This window comes from Passer domesticus, chromosome 4 (assembly GCF_036417665.1).
Source record: "Passer domesticus isolate bPasDom1 chromosome 4, bPasDom1.hap1, whole genome shotgun sequence".
Lineage (NCBI taxonomy): Eukaryota > Metazoa > Chordata > Aves > Passeriformes > Passeridae > Passer > Passer domesticus.
In genome coordinates this window covers 44,927,836-44,950,671 of record NC_087477.1, presented here as the reverse complement: position 1 = coordinate 44,950,671, position 22,836 = coordinate 44,927,836, and the positions used below count along the sequence as shown (strand labels likewise).

Sequence of the window (22,836 nt, the reverse complement as noted above, 5' to 3'; positions counted from 1 at the left end):
TCCTGATGCTGTGTCTTTAGAACATCTTCTGGCATTTCCAGTGGATAAGTTGTTTTAAAGGGAAAACACGGTGCTTTTCTGCTGTTACCCTTGTGAGGAAAAGCTTTATCTGTGTGACACCAAGCACACAGAGTGCTCAGGAGGGACTCGAGTCTGTTCTCTCCTGAGGGTCAGGGACACCGCGTGTGCCACATCCTGGCATGCCAAGGGTCCTTCCCCATCCCCACCGAGTTGTGTGAGACAGACACCACAGGAAACCTCAAGCTCCAAAACCGTAAGTATTAATGGCAAATGCAGAACACAAAGAGACATTTATGTTTTGGTGAGCTTGGCATTATTATACAGTCACTACCATTATGGAGTCACTATGTCAGAGTACAACAAATTACTATTAATACAGTAATTTGATGTTATACAGCTGTTAATTTTTTTTGAATTTTTAGTTTTAATTACATGACTGTGTGTTTTCAACACATTTATAAAACAGAAAAACTAATCCCTCCCAGCAGGTCCTCAGCAAGAGCAGACATAAGCTTTAGCTGTGTGTTTTAAGCAGGCCCCACAGACACCAAACCCGGGTGCAGGGTTCACCCCACCCCGAGCTGTGCCGTGCCGTGCCCGGACCCTCCATGCCCTCACACTCCACGGCCGTTCCCGCCCCGCTCGCGGCCCCGCCCCTCGCTTCGGCGCACGCGCCCGGGGGCGGCTCGTGGCGGCCGGAAGTGGCGCGCGCCGGGGGCGGGGCCGCGGGCCGCGTGGCGCGGGAATGGAGGGACAGCTGGAGCGCCCGGCCGTGGGACCGGGAGGGCAGCGGGAAGTGGTGGAGCAGTTGGAGAACCTGGCCGTGGAGCCGGGCGGGCAGCGAGAGGTGGTGGAGCAGCTGGAGAAACCGGCCTTGGGGCCAGGCGGGCAGCGAGAGGTGATGGATCAGGTGGAGAGCCCGGCCGTGGCGCCGGGCGGGCAGCGGGAGGTGGTGGAGCAGATGGAGAGCCTTGCGGTGGCGCCGGGCGGGCAGCGGGCGGCCGGCCAGGAGATGGTGCAGAGCCCTGCGGAGGGCGGTGGGGAAGCCCAGGCCCCTCTGCCCCCCGCCGTGGGACCGCGGCGCTCGCCGCCGCCCGCCTGGCCCCGCTCTCCCGCTGCCGACGCGTCCTCGTCGGACTCGGACAGGTGGGTTCAGCCCCGCGTCGCCCCTCGCTCGCCGAGGCCTCGGCGGCGGCGCGGGCCGCAGGCGCTGTGCCCGAGAGCCCGGTGTGCCTGCCCGCCTCCCCCCGCCCGGTGTTTCACCCTCTGCAGCTTGCTCCTTCCCATCAAAGGTGTAGTTTTCAGTTACAGTTTGCTCGGAGTCTGTTAAATTAGGTCTCCAGAACAGTGCTGTAAAGGTGTAGGATTTAACGAAAGCGTGAGTTGGGTGGTTGTGGCCTGGAGAGCGTGGGCAGCCCCAGCGGCTTGAGGTGGTCCTGCGCCTGCGGCTCTTGGGGCAGGACACCGGCGGTGTTACTGCTGCAAATCCTGGATGCAGAGTCCTGCAGGGTGGGGAGGCTGCTCCCATACCACGTGCTCTGATGTTGGCATCTCAGTGGGAAAGCTCATGCTCAACTTAATTCTTTTTTTTTTTTCCTTTTTTAATGGTTCCATCTTCTATTTGCTGCATCTGTGCATTGATGGTCAGTGTAGTTGGTGAAAACTAGCTGGTTAAATGTGGGCTCTGTTGTAGTGTTAGAAGTCTGCACGCTTTCATTGTTGCAGTAAGTTTTGTGTTGTCTTACTTGGTCGGTGCAGCAGGATGGCCATGTGCTTCTTTTGACTAGAGGAGGCTAAAATGAAGTCTAAGCATCTCCTCTTAAAGATACAAAGCTTCATTAACAGCTAATTGGTTCAAGTTTGACTTCAGAAGTACTTTTGTTGGTTCAAAGTTTTGCCTGAATATCATGAAGTGAGAGAGAGTGAAATTCCAGGGGCTTCACCTGTGTCTAGTGTGTTTTACTCCCAAAATCTGTTGTGCTGATGAACCCTAAAGATGAAATTTTCATAACTTATCCGTCTTCAATGTATCTCAGTCTTTGTTTTGTTTTTTCTTTAACTCCCTCCTCTGATCAGTCTTTTAGTCTGATTTTTTTTTTTGTCTTTCTGCTATATTGATGTTGTTCCAAGAAGTCTGTATTGGACCTTTTCAAAAGGTTTGTTTGGAGAGGTGCTCTTATTTCTTGTCATTTGTTGAAATAAAGAAAGGAGCAACAGAAAGCCATTCATTTACTTGGGAATGAGACTGGTATTACAGGAATCTAGAATGGCGTGGGTTTTTTTTCCTTCAGGTAAGAAAGGTTGTTTTGCAAAAGTTGGCTTATGTCAGTGTGTTTTTTGTGTAAGGTTTGTATTGTGTTTCTTCAGTTATTGGGATCAATTGCTCCACATTTTTTTGTTCCACCAGCCCTTGAAGAACCTGGACCTTTGCTAAAACAAACATGTTAACATGAATAAGGACTGGCTTCTTACTCCACTCTTTACTTGAAATATTAAAAGTCTAGGACAATAAACATCTCTTATGCATGTGACAGTGAGAAATACTGAATTATTCTGTGAATAATTCTGTGAATATTTACCAGGGGATTTGGACAGGACATGGATTACAAAACTAATCAATTTTATTTACAACATGTTGATTTTTTCCCCCCTTCATTGTGCAAGATGCATTGCTTGGAATAAGTATTTTCTTAACTTTCACTCAGTGTTACGCTAATGTTGGGATTTTACAAGAAGTGTGACTGTGAGAAGGAAGTATTGTAACTCCCATGTTTGCTTTTTTTTATTCAGTGACACAGATTCAGATAGTTCATCAACTACACTCTTCTCTTCATCTTCAGCACTATCTGATGAAGATGTTCATCCACATGAGAAGGATAACAGATCTTACTGTCTTAGGACAAAGGATGAGTTGCCTATTGATGTAAGTACAGTGCAGTATTTTTTAAACCCTTTCCTACTAACCCAGCTAAAAATTTATATTTTAAGTCAGTCCTCCTGTGTCAAGATGGGGATAGAATCAGAATATAAAAGAACAATTCCAAGGCTGAGCTAGACACAGTTTAGTAGGTAAAGCAAAAGCCACCCACACTAGCAAAGCAAACCCAAAAATTGATTTACCACTTTCCAGGACAGGCAGGTGTTCTGCCATCCCCAGCAAAGCGGGGCTCTGTGTGTAAGTTTTGCTTGGACATACAAACACCATCCTTGGAAATGTCCCTTGTTCTCCTTTTTCACCCAGCTTTGTATCCCGAGCATGATGTTACGTGGTGTGGAATGTTCCTTTGGTCTGTGCAGGTCACCTGTGCTGGCTGTGCCCTTCCCAGCTCCTTTTGCACCTCCTCACTGGTGGGGTGGCATGAAAGGCAGAAGAGGCCTTGGCTCTATCTAAGCCCTGCTCAGCAATAATAAAAACATCTCTGTATTGTCAGCAGTGTTGCCAGCACAGATCCAAAACACAACTCTGTAACAGCCACTGTGAAGAAAATTGACTTTTCTGCAGTGAAACCCACCACAGTTAATAGCATAGAAAGTCATGTTTTTTCAGGTATAGGTATTAAGGATTGTTAGTGGAACTGTTTCAAAAATCTCTTGCTTTGAAACAAGGATTGGCAGATACTGTATATAGTGTGGCAGAAAGTATCATTTTGAAATACAGGATCAGAATGTTACCTTCCTGCTTGTCTTTGACCTTTGAATTCTCTTACAAAAGTGACTCAGTTAAGTCTTAGCAGTGAACTTGATTTAATGTTGGAAAAATCACTGGCCAGTAGAAGATGGATGGTGTAGATGGTGTTTTTATCTGAATTTATGGTTGTGTTTAGTGGTACAGCATTTGGGAAGGTCTCAGCCTTTTTGTGCTTTGCATTGCTCTCTAAGCCTTTGCCAAGCACTTTTGTTAAGAGTAAAGATTATCAGGTGAGGTGTTGATAAACCGAGGTAAGATTCTTCTGTTTGTGTGGGATTTTATTTTGAGTTGTACTCTTTAAAAGTGCAGTTCAGTGCTAAGATCAGGGTGTTGAATTTGAACAAAATGCTTACTCTAGTGTTCTTGTATTTCATAGTGTCTTTACTGAATTCATAGCAGCATAGTATATACATAGAAATCTGAGTTTGTGGGTAAATTGGAGATGATGAACTTGGTGTTAATGTCTTTGATAGTAGATTTTGATCCTTATATGGACAAAAGCCTAATTTGAATATTGTGTAGTACTCATATTGTGTAGTACTCATTTTTGTATCTGAAGTTTGGCTTTTTGTGTTCTCTCTGATGTCTAGTACCAAATGCAACTTTCAGCTAAAAATAATTCCCTTTGTATAGGTTGTTATGATGTTTACATCTTCTATAATGATCCAAGTCACGATATAAATGGACAGACTCCATTTTGTTGAATCAGATGATACACATTTGGTGTATTTTATGCTATATTGCTTCTTGCAGCATACATTTTTCTTCTAGCATGCCTTGGATGTTGTTGCAAGTGGTCTTATTTTTTGATTTCTGATTGTTTAATTATTGTGTTGTATATTGAGCTTGGATGAAATGCCTGTCAGTTGTTGGCTTTCTTCTTCTAAATAAAACTGGTTTCTGCCATGGTTGTGAAGGAAATATGTAGAGCAGTGTCTCTGTAGGAGAGATTGCCTTAAAAGTGGTGGTCCCCCAAGATGAGTTCATTTAGGATGATTCTGAAAGAGGCAAATCAAACTAGATTTTTTAAAAATAAGTCTTCAAAGTGCCAGGGGATTTTTCCAAACTGTCAAATTTCTGCAGTGACAAAGTGGTAAGTGCCTTTGTGTGATATAATATTCTAAACATTGACTTGATGTTTGCAGAAATTGCCTCCTGTTGAAGACTTATCAATAGTTCTTCCAGATAATGTTGAACTGAAGCTCTTTGGGACAGTTTCCAGTGTCGTTGAGCAGCTAGGTAGGCAAGATATGTTTGGTTTACTTTTAATTGTGTTTCTATGTGACTTCCATGTTTAATTTTTTTTAATTAAGACCCCTTTTTTTCTGCTGTGTATTATGGTTTTTATATTGACACTGCCCACAGTTAGTGTATTTAAATGTTTTAACAAAGTCTTACAGTTGTAGGTGCTACTTTTGAATAATCCCTGCATATGTAGGAGTTGAAAGCACAGATGCAGTACAATGCAGTCCCAAGTGCTTGCTTGATGAGGACAGGAAATAGACTTGTTTCTTCAGCAGTGCAAGTTCATTCATTTATTTATTGATTTATACCTTTATTCCTTCCACTTTTGGCACCTTGAGCAAATGAAAGCTGCCCATTGTCCGCAGTCAGAGGATGGTGTGACTAACATGATTTATAGGTGGAGGGTAAGCTTAATGTGATTGAGATACAGAATGGATGTAAGCTTAACTGCAGGCATGGAGATTGAGGGATCTTGTCGGGTCTGTGTAGGACCTCAGTATTTGATAAATGAAATCAAAGTTTTGCTGAAGCTCATATTACTAAAACATCCACAGTGTGTTTGTATTTAAGCTGTTTCAAGTGTTCCTTCTGCTTGAACTGCATTCCAGGCAGTTTGCTTATGAAAATTAGAAATTAAATTCAAATTTGAAGTATTTAGGCTGAATGTAGTACAAAAGAAAGTATGTAACTTTTGCTATTATTTTTTCTTTTAAAAGACTTCAGGTAATACAGGCAATTCCTCTACATTATTTTATTGTAGTCAGATTTAATTTCATTCATTTGCAAGAAGCTGGGAGGAGGGTGTTGAAGGTGGTAATCTGGTTCTTTTCCACTTTGCCCTTTCTTGCTTATTGATAATAATGGGCGTTTCAAGAAGACTGCCTTCAGCTAAAATGGTAGTTTGAAAACAGGTTTTAAAAACAATTTGAATCATACTTGGTATTATAGGACTGCAGTTTTGAAAACCATCCTTAATTCTAATCCTCACTGGTGAGTATAATGTTTTCCAATACCAGCTTACTGGTAGGTGAATTCTTCAAGCCACATCCTACTTTATGTTATGTACATTTATAAAGTGTTGAATTAGATTTGTTGCTGAAAGCTAGAAAACAAGCTAATACTCATAATGAAGTAAAACTATATGAATGGCATAAACCCCCAGGACATCTGGGATTATTTTCTTGATTTTCCTACCTTGCTTTATGACTTTTCTTTTTCCACATTTTAGTTTCTTTACAGTTCTTCTGAAAACAGTCATCAATTCCAGTTATTTGTGGCTATATTAGGGATCCCAGCTAATTGGGGATTTTTGTTTTGATTTTTGAACTAAATTGATACCTCTGTATACCAGGTTTGTATCTGATCTGAGGGGAGTTGATTTTGTATTTGGAAGCCACCAATATTATTCTGACACAGCAGTCAGTATTCTTTTTCTGTCCCTTTGATGTCCCTATGAATCTCTGCTGTTCTCTGTAGCAAACTTCCAAGTTCATCAGAGTGCAGTGAGTGAGTGATACTTGTAAGTGGATATTTCATCTTGTGAGGTAAATTTGAGGCTAGAACAGTGTAGGTTCATGCTTGCTGTGCAGTAGCTAAAAGCAAAATGACAGTACTTTCTGTGAACTTCTGCTCAGTGTATCAGAATTTAACAAAACTTGTGCTGTGTTTTGCTTCAAGGTACTTAAATAGAAGAGAAAAATTCACTGTGTGGGTTGGGATCTGGAAAGTAAACAGCTTTGGTGTATATGAGAAACTTTCCCTGGGGCTGTACTTTGGGCCCTGCAGGAGTAGAAGCTGATAATTTAGGATGGGTTGGGGTATGGGAAGCTGTAAGTCAGATAGGCTGGAAGTGGTAACGTTTCTCCTAAGTTTCATGGGACTGGTGTGTTGTACATTTTCAGAATATATTTTCCTCAGTCTACTGCAGGCTGGAAGCTACGCGTGATGAATCAAGTTGAGAACATAATCTGAGAAGTTTTGGTGTTTGGTTGTTCTTGTGTAGGGATTTTTTTGTGTAGATGTTTGGGGGGTTTTGTCTTTTTTTTTTTTTCTTTTTGCTAAGGTATATTTCTCATGAGGTTTGAACAACACATTGGGTACTTTCACTGTATGTTTTATCTTAAAGGTAGGCACAGAAGAAATTGATTTCACAAATTCTCTTGAAATTCAGTGAACTGTTAAGCCTATGGAATTTTCATTTCCTTGTTTGGCACATTGTTTTTTGCAGATTGTGGTAGTAGCAGTAACTTTTAGTTTGGTGACATGTTGATTGCTGTAAGTCCTTTTATGTGAGTTTAGCAGTGATGATCTTGAGCTTTTTTCTGGACTCTGAGTGACACTGTATACTTGAGTGACTTTATTTGCTGATGGACAGTCATTGAGAAAGCTTAATTGAGCATTCTGTTGTTTTACAGGTAGAGAAATTCAATCATTGTTAGGCCCAAATATCTATGAGATTTCTGTGGCATTAAATTGCAGAATGTCTAACAGATTGGGTATATGCATGTATAAACACCATCAGTTGCTACTGTGACTGAACTGCCAGAAAGCTTTCATGTTCTGGTGTGATTCTTACGACTCTCTCTCTTTACCTCAGAGAACAATAATTCTGTAAACAACAGAGTGCATTAGCACTCATGTATCATTGGAGAAGGAGTGTGCGATAATACGTACTTTTAAACATGTGCAAGAATATTTGGTTGCAGCTCTACAAACTGAAGTAGACAAGTAGTGGTGTGGTGTGAGTTTTACTGCAATTAACTACATGCTGTTGAAAGATAAAGTTCTAATTTATTTTTTTTATTTCCATTTTAGTAATAATTGAATCACTGAGAGGCCTACCTCCAGTAAATGAGGAAAGCATTATTTTTAAAGAAGATCGGCAAGCAGTAGGAAAGGTGGGTGTAAAATAAAAACTTGTTATTCTAATATAGAATTGGAAGTATTCTTTAGTGCTTCAGAAAGTAGAGTTGAAGTCTACTAAATGAAAGATAATGCTTCCTTGATCTATTGTTTTTCTCTGTGCCTTTGACTCTTGCTATATTCATCTGTTTTTTTAAATCTCAAGAATTCCTAACCTGGAATTAATTGCATCCTTGCAGAATTACAGTATCTGGTGAGTTTCCAGTGTTTGAGAGGGGAGGAAGAGATAGTTTTCAGATGTATGATGCGTTGGAATAACAGGCTTTGTGCTCTTTTACTGCCAGATAGGGGCAGTGGTTAGAGTGAAGTTTTATGAAAAATGGGGAATATTTTCTTCTATGCTGTGCTGTTTTAAGTCCAGTGAAAAATGTTTGCTGAGAGGGTTGTTGTACGGAATCCTCTGTTTTCTGTAGAAGGAAAGCCATCGTCCACAATGGTTACTACTGGAATATCTCTAAATGTTGATGTGAGTGGAACAAACTTAGCCTGAATTGCAGATACTCTGTAAAGCATGGCAGGATTGTCTGCTCTCCATGGAACTGGGGAACAAGCAGTAACTGTTGTAAAGGCATCTTGTTAAGATGAGCTTGGAGGAAAAAATGATCGGGAGATTGTTCCAAGTGTTACGAGACTTGAAAGCATAACAGGCAGAGAAAGCGAGAGATTTGACAAAAGGAGGGATTACTAAGGACATGAGAACTTACTGTTCCACATCATAAAAAACAGTAGTTGGGGAAATACACTGTCAAACAAAATTCAGTAATAAAAAAGTGTGAAAGGAACTTTTATTTAATGCTGCATTTTGAAAATATATTTGACTCCTTAAATATCATTGTCTGCAATGAAATTAGCTACTACTAATCTACATGTAGTTTACTTAAGCATTTTAATTTTATTTCTTTCAGATATTTGAGATATTTGGTCCTGTTTCACATCCTTTTTATGTGCTAAGGTTTAACAGCTCTGAGCATATCAAAGAGAAGGGTATTAATGTGCAAGATAGCATGTATTTTGCTCCATCAGTAGAGGACTTCACCCAGTATATATTTGCAGAAAAACTAAAACAGTGAGTCTGATTTATTTTCTAATCTGTTTATATTGTTTTCTTATATAGCAAAAATGTTGCATTAAAGTTGAGTCTTCAGTGAGAAACTCTAATACTGAGCTTAACACTGTATGTTTCCTTGAAATATTCTCAACTATTTTGTAATAGCAAGACTGCACTATTTTGCCTTGGAGTACAAAAAAGAGTAGCTGTAAACTGCAAGCCTTTTAAGTGCTGTAATTACTAAAGTTTAGCTTATTCTACTTAATATACTAAGCTTGCTTTCTTTTTATGCTGCTGTTGACTAAAATACCACAGCTAGAAAAGTTCATTCATACTTCCTCCATACCCTCTGATACACATATTCCGGAGTACAAAAAAGAGTTTTTCAAGATGAACTTTCCAGATTTTGTTATTCTTTAGATTCCTTTATAGTTTCAGAACTGACTATAAACTTGTTTGCATTCTGAACAAGTTTGTATTAAGTTACTATTTTTATTTCATATCATAATGCTGGAATTGAAATGTAATTATCAGTAAGTTTCACAATTGGAGGATAACAATTCTAGATAAAAATTACCCTCTACATTTGCAAGAGAGGAGGGATTTGAGTGACAAGGTAGTATGATGTTCAGAAACTTCTCAGCAGTGTTTGTATATCCCAGTCTGAGGAAAGTAGCATGCATAAATAGGACTTGACGCCAATTAGAGGAAAGTGTACTCAAAGATACAAACTAAGAAATAAAACATAATAAATGACAGCTAGATATTAATGTTCCAATTATTGATGAGCAATCATCTGAAATAACTATAGGCTAGATATCTTTTGTCATACAAGTGACTTAGTTTCTGTTTCTTAGGATTAGTTCTTGGGGTTGGTTAATTGTCTGCATACATTACAGCTGTGCCAGTATTCATACTGAATAGTTCTTTTCTTTAGTCAGACCTGCAGGAGTCTTCTTTTTAACTTCCTTATTTCTGTGCAAGCAACAAGCATATTTTCTTTCCTTCAGTGAGGACCAAAATAGATCACTTTCTTGCTCTGATGCTTGTTTGTTTTTCTGCAGCATTTTGATGCCAGCTGGTCTTTGATTTGCGCTATTAAACTTTGTTGCTTAGCACAGTAAAGTGCACAGACTTTAATCATCTGCTTGCTGCATCAATAACTGTGTGCTGTACTTAGCATCTGAGATGGGAGACTTGTGTTTTACTTTGTTTCATGCTTTGGAAATAGTTTGGAAAACCATTTTTCATTTGGTAGTACTTCATTGTCTTAGGTGGTAAAAACCTGAAACCTGGTACCATACTTCAGACTTCCATGACTTACCAGGACAGCTGAACAGTGTTCAGACATTGTTTCTTGTCTTGATCAGGATGAGTAGTGTGACTTAAGTTACAGTACATTAAAACAATAATTCATTCCTGTGTTTTGTCAGTCCAGTTTCTTAAGCTTGTGTGAAGCATTTGGTGCTATTGACTGAAGCTGCCTTTTCACTAAATAGGTTTCATTAAAAACGGATGAAGAATTTCTGATTTCTGATTGTGCTGTAATGCTGTATAAAGACACTTCAATGCTCTAAGAATGTGACATGAATAGTAGAAAAGTCAGGCTTTGGTCAGTGATCCACTAAAGTCATTTGTACCTTAGTAGATGGCAAATTTGATAACCAATAATTTTTATTTTCTGCTTTTTCTTAGTTTGTGTGCAGATCAGATTGTGGAGTATTACAGGCTTAAAGTTTCAAAACTGTGATGGTTATTTGAAAAGGAAAGGAATCAAGATTAAGATCTGAAAGAAACACTGAGTTTGAAGCTTTTTCTGAAATCTGAAATGCAATCTGCTTGCATTGTACAAAGTTGCAGTGCTATGAATAAGCCTTACACTTTACAGAAAAATAAGTGAAAGTGTAGTGTAAAACTTTCTGAATGCAAAATAATTTGTTGCTAAAGATAGGCTTGTGTTGTATTGTCTGAAACCCAGTTCAAAAAAAGCTCATGTATTTTCATGATTCCTCTGAATTACCTTTTGTTAGACTTCAAGATCTTACAGTATGTAACTTCACAAGTCAAAAGAATTACTATATTGTTCTTTGCAGAAGATATTAAATACCTCAGAGCATGAAAAGCAATTTTTGTTTGCTGAAATGAGGAAGGCTGCTTTGGGACAGTGAGATAAGCTGCCTGACCTTGAATGGTTTAAAGTTTGCCGTCAGTGATCTTACATATTGCTGAGTGACTGTAGGTCTTGGCAGTTCTTGTGAGCTCTGGTATTTCTGGCAGGCATGTGTTGCTCCAAAATAACAAGATGAAAGGAAGAAACAGTTCAGTTCATAATAATGAGTTTTCTACAGCTGAGAAATAACTTGTATAGAGTCCTTATGTTCCTCCCTGTAATGTTTTCTTCTAATTGAACTTCAAAATGTCTTCCTTGCCATCCTTTTTGCTCATAATGTCAAAAGGACATGTAGAGGGTGAACTTCAGTTTTATAGTTAGGGACTGAGGCACAAGGTGCCTCCAGATGACTTGCCCGGGCTCTCATGGGTGTAACTAAGCACCTCTGAAGTACAGGCTGCTGATGCCGATGGTTATGTCTTTTTTTTGTAGTTACTGCTGCTTGATTGTTGCTGACTTGATGGATACATAAAAAACTCTTTGTTTATTGGAGCAATGACTGAAGGCATTTTACACTGAGCACGTAGATGTTTTTAGCTGTGTGGTTCCATTTTCAGTATTGCACTGTTTTATACAGTTTTTCTGCATAGATAAGGATTGTACCTTGACATTTCAGACCAAAACACATAAAATTTGAGAGCAGCAGGGAAAAAAACTTCAAGACTACTGACAGTGTAATTTAAATATGTTTCTTTGCTAATCCAAGAAATTACTTGATCTTTAGTGAAGGACTTTGCAGTAGGTTAAATAAATTAGACTAATCCAAATTTATTTTGGTGCTTGTCAAGGCAAGACAATTGAGTTTTTGTGTCTTTAAATGTCTTTTGCCTTGCAATTTAATTTTACATTTGCAAAAAATAAAAGGTGAAACCTAGTTACCTAGCTAACATTGTCTTAATAAGATTGTAAGCCAAGCACTGAGGGTCTTCTGAATTTACTTTGCTGTAGTTATACTGAAAGCCTGTGTCCCACTGAATGAGTTCATGTGTCCTACTGAATAAGCAGGTTCTTTTAAACTGAGGATACATGTTCTGAAACCAGAAGAATAAGAATGCTTGTGATTGTTGTCAACAGTTAGCATAAGAAAGTTGCAGTGAGCTCAGTTCAGGTTTAAAGCAATTAAGGTTCAAAAGGATCTGTTTAGAGGATATTGACTAAAACTCAATGTTAGGATATTTGACTGAAATGTGCAGTCATCACATGAAGTGGGAAGATTATTCAAGAGTAGTGAAGCCCCGAGTTGACCTATATGTTAATGTTTGCTTATAAACAATATTAAAAACTAACTCTTTGAAAAGAGGAAGCTCCTGTTCTGGGAGACCTAGTACCTTAGAGAAGGTGCTAGCCTTCCTTTATCTGGATTGTCTAATTTGTGTTTTGTGTTGTTTTTTTTTTTCTTTCAGGGAAAAAGGTTCAGATGCATCTTGGAAGAATGACCAAGAACCACCACCTGAAGTAACTATAAAGGGTTTTTTTTTTGTTTATTGTTTTTACACAAGTCATATGTGGAAAAGATTTTGTGCAGAGCAAGTAATTAGCAAGCTTATCTTTTTATGGAGGCAAGACTTGAAGGTACCTCTTCATTGAAAGAAAGGATCATGGACCTTGGAGAGGTCTCATAGTGAGTGTAGAGAGTACTACCTGTCTCTCTGCTTGCTTTTTGCAGTTTGCAAAATTGTGTATCTTCAGTTCTTCTAGTCCTTCAAGAATATATTTGACAACCTGAATGTTTAACTTTGGTTAGCAGTGCTCTTACCTTCCCTAATAATTTTGCTTCTGTTAGGGAATTTTTGTCCCTGTCATTCTTTCACTGCAGTTTTGTCTGCAAGCAATTGTTTGTCTTTAAAGGCTTACTAGTACTCTGTAAACTTACTATGTGGACATTTAAACTGTCTGCTCTTCACAATTAACTTGAAATATCTGTTGCATTCTTTAGATGGCTTCATAGTAAGCTTACCCTACAGTTTGCTGTTATAAAACAAGAGTTCCATGAGAGGAGATGGGCTTCTTCCATAAAAATGCTGTCATACAGGGTCATGTTGAATTAGGAGCTCCTTGTGCCCATTGACATAATTTGCTATAGAATCTATAAGTATTTCTTCAATGACTTAATGTCAGTGGTCCTTAACTCCACTTTAGCTATACATTTTGTGAGTATTCAATAAGAATCACAAGGCTGGTAGATTTATTGAATTGTTTTACATCACAGCAGTTGAGTCACTTCTCCTTGCAATTTCTACTTTAAACATATACAAAGTAGCTGAAATTCCTATAAGCCTTGTGTCTGCCATAGTATTTTAAAGATATCTGTCTCTTTTGTTGTATCCTCAGTCATGTAAGTTTGAATTCAAAAGGTAGCAAAACCTTGTGTAACAAGAAGAAAACATTGCAGGGACATTGAATCTGTTGTAAATGACAGCATTCCTCAAAGCTGAAAATTTCATTGCTATTGCTATTCAACAGAAAGTGTTATTAAATATACTGCAGGAAATTCCAGTGTAGTGACAATTTTAGAGTAGAAATTTTTAATGTAGTTTTAATGCTGAATTATGTATTAGTTGCCAAGTTAATTTTTATTTATTTTAAAAATTAATTTTTTAATTCACTTTATCTGCAGTTACTCTTTGAAAGCTTTTTCTTGGCAGTAACCAGCCAGCTCGTTTTTTTTTTTCTTAGTAACATAGAGGTAATCAAACATTTGTGTTGAGCACTGGAATGTTGCTCTTTTCAGGAAAATTTGAAAGGATAACTGAGTCATGCATCAATTGTGTTATGATAAATTTTTAGAGTGTTAACTTTTTTATTGTGCTGAGAAGCCAGCTGATTTTTTTTTTTTAACCAGGTTTTGGATTTCAGTGATGATGAAGTAGAAAGAGAGGCAAAACAGAAGAAAAAGAAGGCTCAAAGTCAAGGAAGGAAGAAAGTCAGATCAGACACACTTCCATCAAGTGAGTGAATGCTATGTGAATGCTTTAATCTATGTGAATGTCTATTAATCTAAGTTAGGAATGCCTATTTATAACTATCTCAGTGATTGAGATTTTCTACAGTTAATAGTAATTCTTGACTTTTTAAACTTACATTTGAGTTTGTGGCTACATTCCATGTTTATTATTTTAGAAGAAAAACGAAGTTTTTTTTCTGTTGAAATGGAAGCCCTGTGGAAGGGAAGTGGTATAGGAGCAGAGCAATTGTCAGGGGAAAGTCAGAGGCTCTTAGGACAGTGCTGGTGAGGATTCTGATCAGGTGCCACCATTTGGTTGGGGTTCAGCTAAAGCCTTTGAGTGCTGGGAGTAGACAGAGGAAGGGCATATGCGATTTTTGGAATCCACTTCTTTGCAATCAAGGAAGGAGATACGGGTCTTAGAGGGAGAATTTACTCCTCTGTCTAAAAGGAAGCTCTTCCTCACCCATGACATACAGATACTCTTCTAAATAACTCTTAATTTTGTAGCCTGCTGAGAACTTTGTGTTTACCTAATGCAGTCATTAGATGAACAAAGCTGTGTACAGATTTTCATAATATGAATAGCCTTCTTTACTCTCCTTTCTCCTGCTGTTGTTGTATCTGTTCCAGGTGCATGCTTGCAGCTGTGCTCTGTTTACCATTACCAAATTTTCTCTTCTCTCACGTCTCTCTAATGACAGAACATTGATTTCTGATTGCCATTTTGGTTGAATAATTCATATTGCAGTCTTCTTTTTCTGTTCTCACTGGTCTGCTTTGGGTGCATGCTTTTTATACCTCTCCCTTTAAATGCAACTTTCATCCCTTACCTTCTTCTACTGCTTACTTACCAGATTGACTCAGCTATCTGCAGCATGGTGCTTCCCCCATTGAATTTCTCAGACAGACTCCTGTGAGTTTGCTGCTCTCCTTTGTAAAGCTAATATGCATTGTGCCCTTCTGAAACCCTTTTCTCTTGATCTGGGAGATCAGTAGCTGTCCTTTAATACTTTTTGTGCAGTACAATCTTCTGTTCTATCTATCAAATAAAAGCCACGATCTTTCTTGGACTGGCTTTTGCCCTATGATTTTGACAGGTTTTTTTCCCTTAAGAGATGGATCTGAATTGTGCTGCACTTTCTCTTCGTTACTGATGGTTATTTTTTTCTGTTAATCCAGCAAATGTGTGTTTTTCACCAGATCCTTGTTCTGCCAGTTTATTGCAGACCTGCCTTTGCCTAGGGCTTGCTGAAGCTGTTCTTACTGGGTGTTACTGTTACTGTGTTCCATAACTGAGAACGTAGCAGGAGGAACTGCTGCACTCTGTCAAGGAAGATAGGTTTAGATTTGCTGTGGATTTTTTGTAAATAATGTGGCACAGATTGAAGTTGTGTGCAGTTTGTTTTGGCTGTAGAATTCAACAGCAACGATATGTCACAAATTGAGGCACAAAGTTGGTCTCAGATGAAGACTTACATGAGCATATTAAAATTGCCTCTTGTTGCAGTATTTGATGAAAGAACAAAAATACTTACTCAAGTATTTCATTGCTTCCAAGAGGCCTGCTTGTACAAATGGAATCTTAACTCCTAATCCCCCATGAAAATGAGTAGAAGTTCTGGTATCCAGCTACCTTTCCAGACTTAAAAACCTTTGAAAAGCTATGTAGTCTAGTACCAAGGATGTGGTTCACGCAGGTTTTTAAATTTCATTGCTTTTATGCTGTGTTATATTCCTGAATACCTTGTTGTTCCCAGCCATAAAATCCTTGTGAGGGTTTAAGTTCTGCAGCTTTTTGAATATCTTAACAGCTCTTTGGAGCATTTTTAGTATTTCATTGCTTTTCATTTTATAGTCCTAATCCCAGTAAATCTTCTTTGATATTTATATAAAGGGGCAGTATATTTGTCATGAACATTAAATGTATACTTAGAGTGAGTTGTACAAGGAAGAATTTGTCTTAGAAAGATGAATGCTGAAAGCTAATTGGCTAGAGGTAGAGACTGTCGTTTTTCTGATAGAGTAAGTTAATTTTATTATTGTGAGCTTGAATAATTTCTTGTGTCTTGTGTCAGTGCTGTTATACCAAATTGGGGCTGAAAGCTGGATACCCTTTCATTGTAATGCAGTGTTGATTTATCTTTAGTTTTAAAATGGGTTGTTCTAAAATCTTGTTTTAAAAGCTTCCAAAATACTTAACATTTGTGTGTTCCTGAGATCCATTTATACAAATGAAAAGTCTGGAGGGAAAGAAGATAAAATTTCTTTTTTAAAGACTGAAATTGCAACTCTCAGGATCATCCTTTTTATATTACTCCTATCAATCAAGATTAGTTACTAAACAGTAGATTTGCTATTACTATTTTATTCTTCATGTATTAGTTGCCAGCATTATTTGTTGGTAAGATTGCTTTACAAATTTCTTTGACTTCAGCTTGAAAGATTTGTGAAGACTAAACCTGATCTTTCCAAAATAATATTACAGCTGTGTGTGGGGGGTTCTTGTATTTGTTTATTCTTTAGGTGAGAATAAAGAACTTCATCACTCAGTGCAACAGCCTGCTTCAAGTTACTCAAGGGGGTACCGTGGCAGAGGGTTCTCCAGGGATCTGTTTCCTCCTCCATCTGGCCCTCGAGGGTTTTTCAGACCACAAGTAAGACCACCACCACTGGTCTTTTCAGACAGGAGGATGCACCAGGAACCACCAGTGTTTCCACCACCTCCCCGAAGAGAAAATCCAGTGATGCAACAGTATGCCTTTCCTCCTCCAGATTTAGGTTATGCCAATGATTGGCATCAATTCCACCCTCCGCCTTCAAATATGAATATGATGTGGACAGGCCCAAACGTGTACAACTCATCCTACTCATTTCTGCCACCACCGCCGCCACCACCGCCACCTCCTCCTCCAGACAGCCATCCTCCTCCCTTCAGGCCTTTATGAGATTCCGTACGGGTCCATGTAGAGCGCTGCAGTTTACAGGGAGAAAGAACAGCCTGCCAGGACTGCATTCCTTTATTTTGGAGATGCTTTCTTTTACTGCAGAGGTAGAACAAATGCAGAATTTTGTGCTTTATGGGACATCTGTAGGAAATTATTTTTTTCTATGTTTGTTTTCTGTTTAAAAAAAAAGTATATTATAAATTTAACTGAATATTGAGTAATAGTTTATTTTTATATTATCTGCTACTTTAAGATGATAAATAAAAGCCTTTTGGAGATTGGTATGTAGTGGTGGAAATCTATTTTGTAATAAAAGTAAGAGTTTATATAATTACTGATAAGTAGCAATGAGGGTATTTCACATAGACAATATTATAATATTTTTAGAATTATGGTGTATTGCTATGCTAAAACGTTTTTCGCAATTTCTGCAAATTTTGAAACCTACATGGGAACTGAAAATCTGACATCTAAATTTTGAGCTAAGTTTTTCACTGTATGTAAGGCATAAACCTCTACCCAGCTTTCAATACTTCACTAATTTCATTTTAACTAAAAGACTACATCTGGATGATTCTTTTTTAAAAATATCTGGAGTACCTAGGTCTGAATTTGGACCAGTGGCTGATTTGCTGTGTCACATTCAGTCTTCTGCAATGGTTTTAGAAGATCAACCTATTCATGGGATGTTTTGTGTCTAATTTAGAATCTAAAAGCAGCATAATTTCTCTAGCTTGTCACTAGCTTCTCTAGCTCCTAGTGCAGAGATGCTCATAAATACCTACTAGAGTGTGCAGTCAGCCTTTCTGCGAAGAAGTCATCAGGTCTCTTGGAGAAAAAGCCATTTCAGAACTCCCTTGTTTAAATTTGTAAGTGCAGATGGTACTGGATTGCTGTTTGATTACAGTCTAAACTGTCTCTTCTGAGATGATGAGGTTCATCAATTCTCCCAGCTTGTTTCTGGGAGGGAGGTGAAGTTATCAACCAAGGATCCACCTGTCCAAAGAGCCAGTCCCGCAATTGCGCTTCCGTAGTCTCTATGGAAGTGACTGCCTGACTAGGAGGGAAGACTTTACAATGCAGCAATATTTTTTAAACAGGAGGAAAAAGTACTTGTGGGACAGTCATCTTAAGGATTATTTTTCTACTGAAAAGTCATTACTAGTTGTGATGATTTTTGAATCTTTACCAATACAGTCACCTTGAACTGATAAAAGTGTGCAGTATGTATTTTTATTCTCAAACTCATTTTGACCTTACTACTTTAAATATGTAAAGTGTAAGTAAGCTGTGCGGATGTTGTTTAGATTTTAATTCCTAACAGCTTTAAGAATGAAGCACAATTTTAATGCAGAGAGGTAGGGATCACCTTGTTCAAGATGGTGCAACTCAGAACTAGAGTTTAATTTCAGACTTGAAAATTTGCTGTAATATATTTAAGTAACAATATTCTTTCATATATCTAGAACTACTGTTTCATGGGTGTGCAGCTGAGAAGGTTATATAGATGTCAGTTTCTGGCAAGCTAAGGTTAAGGTACTCTACAGTGGCAACAAATAGTTTCAGAAGAGCAGCATTCCAGACATTCATGGTTAACTTGGTTCCTGCAGATTATCTTTTGTAGTAAAAAGAATGCCCAGTTCTAGTTTCTTGTAAATGTTTCAGGGGAAAGGATAAGGGGCTGCATTTCTGGCTATCTCAGCAGTAACCCAAGTATGAACCATTCCCAGTGATAAGGGATGGTACAATGATAGACATGTTACAAGTGAATTATCAAATGTGTAAGTGTTTTCAAGTCAATTATGTAGTAAAGAGAAGGAAATTGTCAAAACATCACGGACCTGGGATGCCAGTGGCTTTCTGTATTTCTCTGGCACAGACGTCATCAGCCTTAAGACTCAAAGGGGCAGTTGAAGAATTAACACCAGGAGCAGGAGTGAAGTACTAGAAAGCACAGGTACAAGAGTCTTAATTATTGCTACTATTGCAACTGGTGTTTTTTTATGTAATATAGTAATGTTGATCTGCAATAATTAGATCTGTACTTATAATTCTTTTGATTAGGCTGTTAAGATTTTTCTTAAATGCATATGTGTTCTTTCCCATAACAATATTTTTGCATGTAGCAAAGCCAAGTATAAAGCTGGGTTATGGAATGTAGTTTAACAGAAATATGCTGCAATCTAAGTTGTTTTACTAATTCTTGGTTGTTAACTGCAATACTGTTATTGTGTGCATTGCTGATTGCTAGGCTTAGGGCTGTCAGTTTGGTCAATTTCTAGTAGAGAAAGTAGAGGAAATAAGAGTATTTTCTAGTAGTTGAAAATTTCTTTTTTTCTGACTCCTATTGTCTGTTCTAATATACAACCTGGAAAGCTGTAATAGAGCTCTGCCACTTCTGTAATATTTTTAGTTATTCACCTTTCTTGAGGCATTTCTTCATGGCCTGCTTTCCAGAGAGAGCTTAAGGCATGGGATGGAGGGGAGAGACTTGAGGAAAAGAAAAGCTTAGGGGAAGGTTTGCCTTGATTTTTCAAAGAGCTGAGTTTACAAATAGAAATATGGATGCAGTAAACTTTTGGACTGTATAAATTACTGTGACTGATGACATGGGAAATGGAAAATGTAATTGCGCGTTTGACAGCATTCCTCTTAAGCTTATAAACAAAAGTGATGCTTTTGCTGGTCTTTAATTTAGACAAGAGTCAGCAGCAGGAAGGGGATGGACTCATCTTGGAGGTGAACAGCAAAAGGACGAGCAGGTTTCTTAAAAGAAAATCTCTGACAAGTCATGTGGGAAGCAGTGAAGCCAATGCTACCATAGATTGCTTGGAGAGATGGTGGAATCTCCAGTCTTTGAGGGATTCCAAATTTGACTGTGGACAATGGCCTGTAAGATGTAATGTCCAAAATCTTTCTTTGAGTGGACAGGTGGGCCAGCTGGTCTGTGAAATCCATCCAAGCCCAAACTAATCTTTTCATTACTATCATTGTTCTGGAGTTCTGTTTTCTCACCAGAATTTTTTTTTATGTCTAGGTGCTAAGAGACATGAGTAGCCTAGCCTGAATTACTGTTTTTTAGGAAGCTTAGCTTTTCATTTATGCTGTTATACTCTTTCATTGTACCTCAGATTTTTATAAACAAAATAATCATGCTGTTTTAAAAGTTGGACTTGCTGCAGAAAATAATGAGTGCTTCCATTTCACTGGATGTAAGATGAATTGAAGAATTGTTCCTTTATTAGTTGTTTGGAAACTAATGCTAATGAGAGTTTTAGTTGCTGTCATTTTCCCTTGGGGGGAAAATAAAGCATTTTGTGTTGTACAATTTATTTTGAGAATGTTATCAAGGAATATCTACCCTTTTTAAAAAAAAATTTTAATGCAACAACAAAAAACCCCTGAGAATTATTTTTAACAAATCTTCTCTAAAGTTGGGATTTTGCCTTAGATGAGGCCTTTTTAATAATGCAAGGCACTCATGCCAGGATGCATATTAATGACGTACAGATGAAAATAAGAAATGAGGGCTTTTTGGAGGTTATATTTAGATGTTTCCAGGTTTAATTTGGATTTCTTTGCAACTCAAAGGTATTCTTGCCTTGAGAATTTAGTGCTGCACATAATCTGATTTAGAGGATTGATGAATCTGCACAAAACAGTTGGTAATAAATTTGTTATGGTGGCAGGTGAAAAAATGGAAAACACTGCCAATGATGACAAGGCTTTTTCAGAACAGTTTACCTGTCAAGGCAAATACATAATCTGGAAAGCATGAATAATGATCTTTATCTCAATCACTCTATGGCTTATTCAGAGTTGTTGAATGTGGGGTAGTCTTCACTTGCCATAAATGAGATCTGTTGGAACTATGGAAGAATAATATTGTTGATTTTCCTGTGAATCTGATGCTCTGCATTTTTTAGGCAATGTTTTGCAAAAATGCTTTATTAGCATTTGCTGTTCAGTTGCTGAGGTTTGAAATGGATGGAAATTATCAATCACAGAATGGTTTGGATTGGAAGGGGTTACTAAAGACTATCTGGGTCCAACCCTTCTGCCGTAGGCAGGGACACCTTCCAATAGATGACAGCCCCCTCCAGTCTGACCTTGCCTAGTGCACAATGCTTGCTGTTTATTAGCAGAAAGCCAGCCAGTTACACAGAGGGAGGGGCGGGAGTGGGCAACTGTCCCACACTGTGCTTTGAACTTGGACGCAGAATCTTCTCTGACTCCTCTGTGAGCACCTGAGTAGTTGCGAGTACATGGGCAGAAAATAACTTGCCCTGCAAAAGGCTGAAACTGCTATGGGATCAATTATAGTTATGAAGTGTCTTAAGTTTGCTTATATTAAGTCTTAAAGACTATTGTTTGCATTCTAATCAGCAAGATTTCACTCTTGTAAATTTTTCTCTTGCTCTGGGAAGTAGGAGAGGAATATCTAGAAACTTCTTAATCATCAGAATGAAACTGCTGCTTGATACCTGAATTAGTTGTTATGAAGGTCTGTGTTTTGGAAAAGTTAATGTTTTCTTTAAAGAGAAGAAGAATGCTACCTATATCTGTTTAATACTATTTACTTTCAATTTTTGGTATGTATGTTAGGTGGTCTCAAATCTGTTTTGTGAGACTTGCATGCATGTGAAACCTGCAAAAAAACCAAAGTCTTTTCGTCAATGTAGACCCAGGAAAAGAGTATATTTTGTGACTTTCCAGTTGACTCCTTTATGTGAATGTTTATCCTCAGGGAGGCTTTCAATTTGCCATTGAAAATTAAACCCAGACTGTAGAGTTTTTAAACTTGTCTACTGGATCTTCACATTCTCAATTGCACCTTTCCTGGGCTGTCCTGTGTAACAGTACACCCCTAATATAGAAGCAAATCTTTATTAAATGACTTTTGTGAGCACTTTTCTGTGTTTAGTTTCTTGGTTATACTCTTCACTGTGATGTGTTTAATTCATAGTTCTACATTTATTTATGATACCCTGCAGTCTCCACAGCTTGGCTTTGCCACATAGTGATGCACTTGATCTTTGGTCTTGGTAAATGCTTTCTGCAGTGATGAGAACAGAGGGGTATATTTTTTCTTTCTTTTTGGCACTCTGCAACACTCATCTCTGCCACCATTATATCCAAAAGAGGTACAGTACCATGTGCACTGATAGCTCTGGTTTTGGTTATTGCATGCTTGGTGTTCTTGCAATGTATCCCATATATACACATTATACTCTCTTTATGGTGTACCTCATTTTTGCTGTCAGTACCATTCTGACCCTGACATTACTTGGACATTAATAATTTCCATCCCTCCAGCATAAGATGATGAAGTGATGATATCAGAGTTTGAGATGGAAACAGTAACTGTTCCCTAGAGAAAAATACAGCCTTGGGTAAGTTATGTAGGTCATGATGCTCCTTTGTCTGAGAGCAGAGAATCCTGTTTGCTGTTTCATTTTGCAATTCCAGTATAGTGGAAGAAGAAAGACTCAGTGACCTTAGCAGGAAGAGGATTATCATACCCTCCAAAATTGAGGCATGTATGGATGTCACAGTATAGAACATTCAGATTATCTAATTGCCATCATGAATCTCAAGAAAATCAGCCATTTCTTACACTGGAGGAGCAGCAGGGGAAAACTGGTAAAAAAGGTATAGTATTTATAAAGATACTAATTTCTCAGCAAAGTTTTTTTTTTTTTAGTTTGAGGTAATTTTGGTGGAATATGTAGCACATTGTATGATGACTTTATTATGGTTAACCATAGAAGCGTTGTTTCAGAGGTGATTCTAGTTAGGCACAAGTTAGGTCAGTGTCTTCTCTGCTCTGTGACTGGGTTGGCATTTTTG

At 38.2% G+C, this 22,836-nt stretch overlaps 1 protein-coding gene across 1 annotated transcript; it reads left to right on the top strand.

The window, feature by feature from the left end:
* Positions 1-732: 732 nt before the first annotated feature.
* Positions 733-17,270, top strand: NAF1 (nuclear assembly factor 1 ribonucleoprotein). The gene is made up of 8 exons (XM_064417540.1): positions 733-1,167; positions 2,812-2,944; positions 4,855-4,948; positions 7,769-7,851; positions 8,782-8,942; positions 12,498-12,549; positions 13,937-14,042; positions 16,565-17,270. Exons 1-8 carry the CDS (start codon positions 767-769, stop codon positions 16,984-16,986), a joined length of 1,452 nt encoding a protein of 483 aa, XP_064273610.1. The 5' UTR covers positions 733-766; the 3' UTR covers positions 16,987-17,270.
* Positions 17,271-22,836: the final 5,566 nt, after the last annotated feature.

Excerpts from the sequence above, each read along its gene's own strand:
- NAF1 (XM_064417540.1), top strand. The coding sequence starts at position 767 with ATGGAGGGACAGCTGGAGCGCCCGGCCGTGGGACCGGGAGGGCAGCGG. Across the intron at positions 8,943-12,497 it reads TTTGCAGAAAAACTAAAACA|GGAAAAAGGTTCAGATGCAT; the intron begins GTGAGTCTGATT and ends TTTTTCTTTCAG. Across the intron at positions 12,550-13,936 it reads ACCAAGAACCACCACCTGAA|GTTTTGGATTTCAGTGATGA; the intron begins GTAACTATAAAG and ends TTTTTTAACCAG.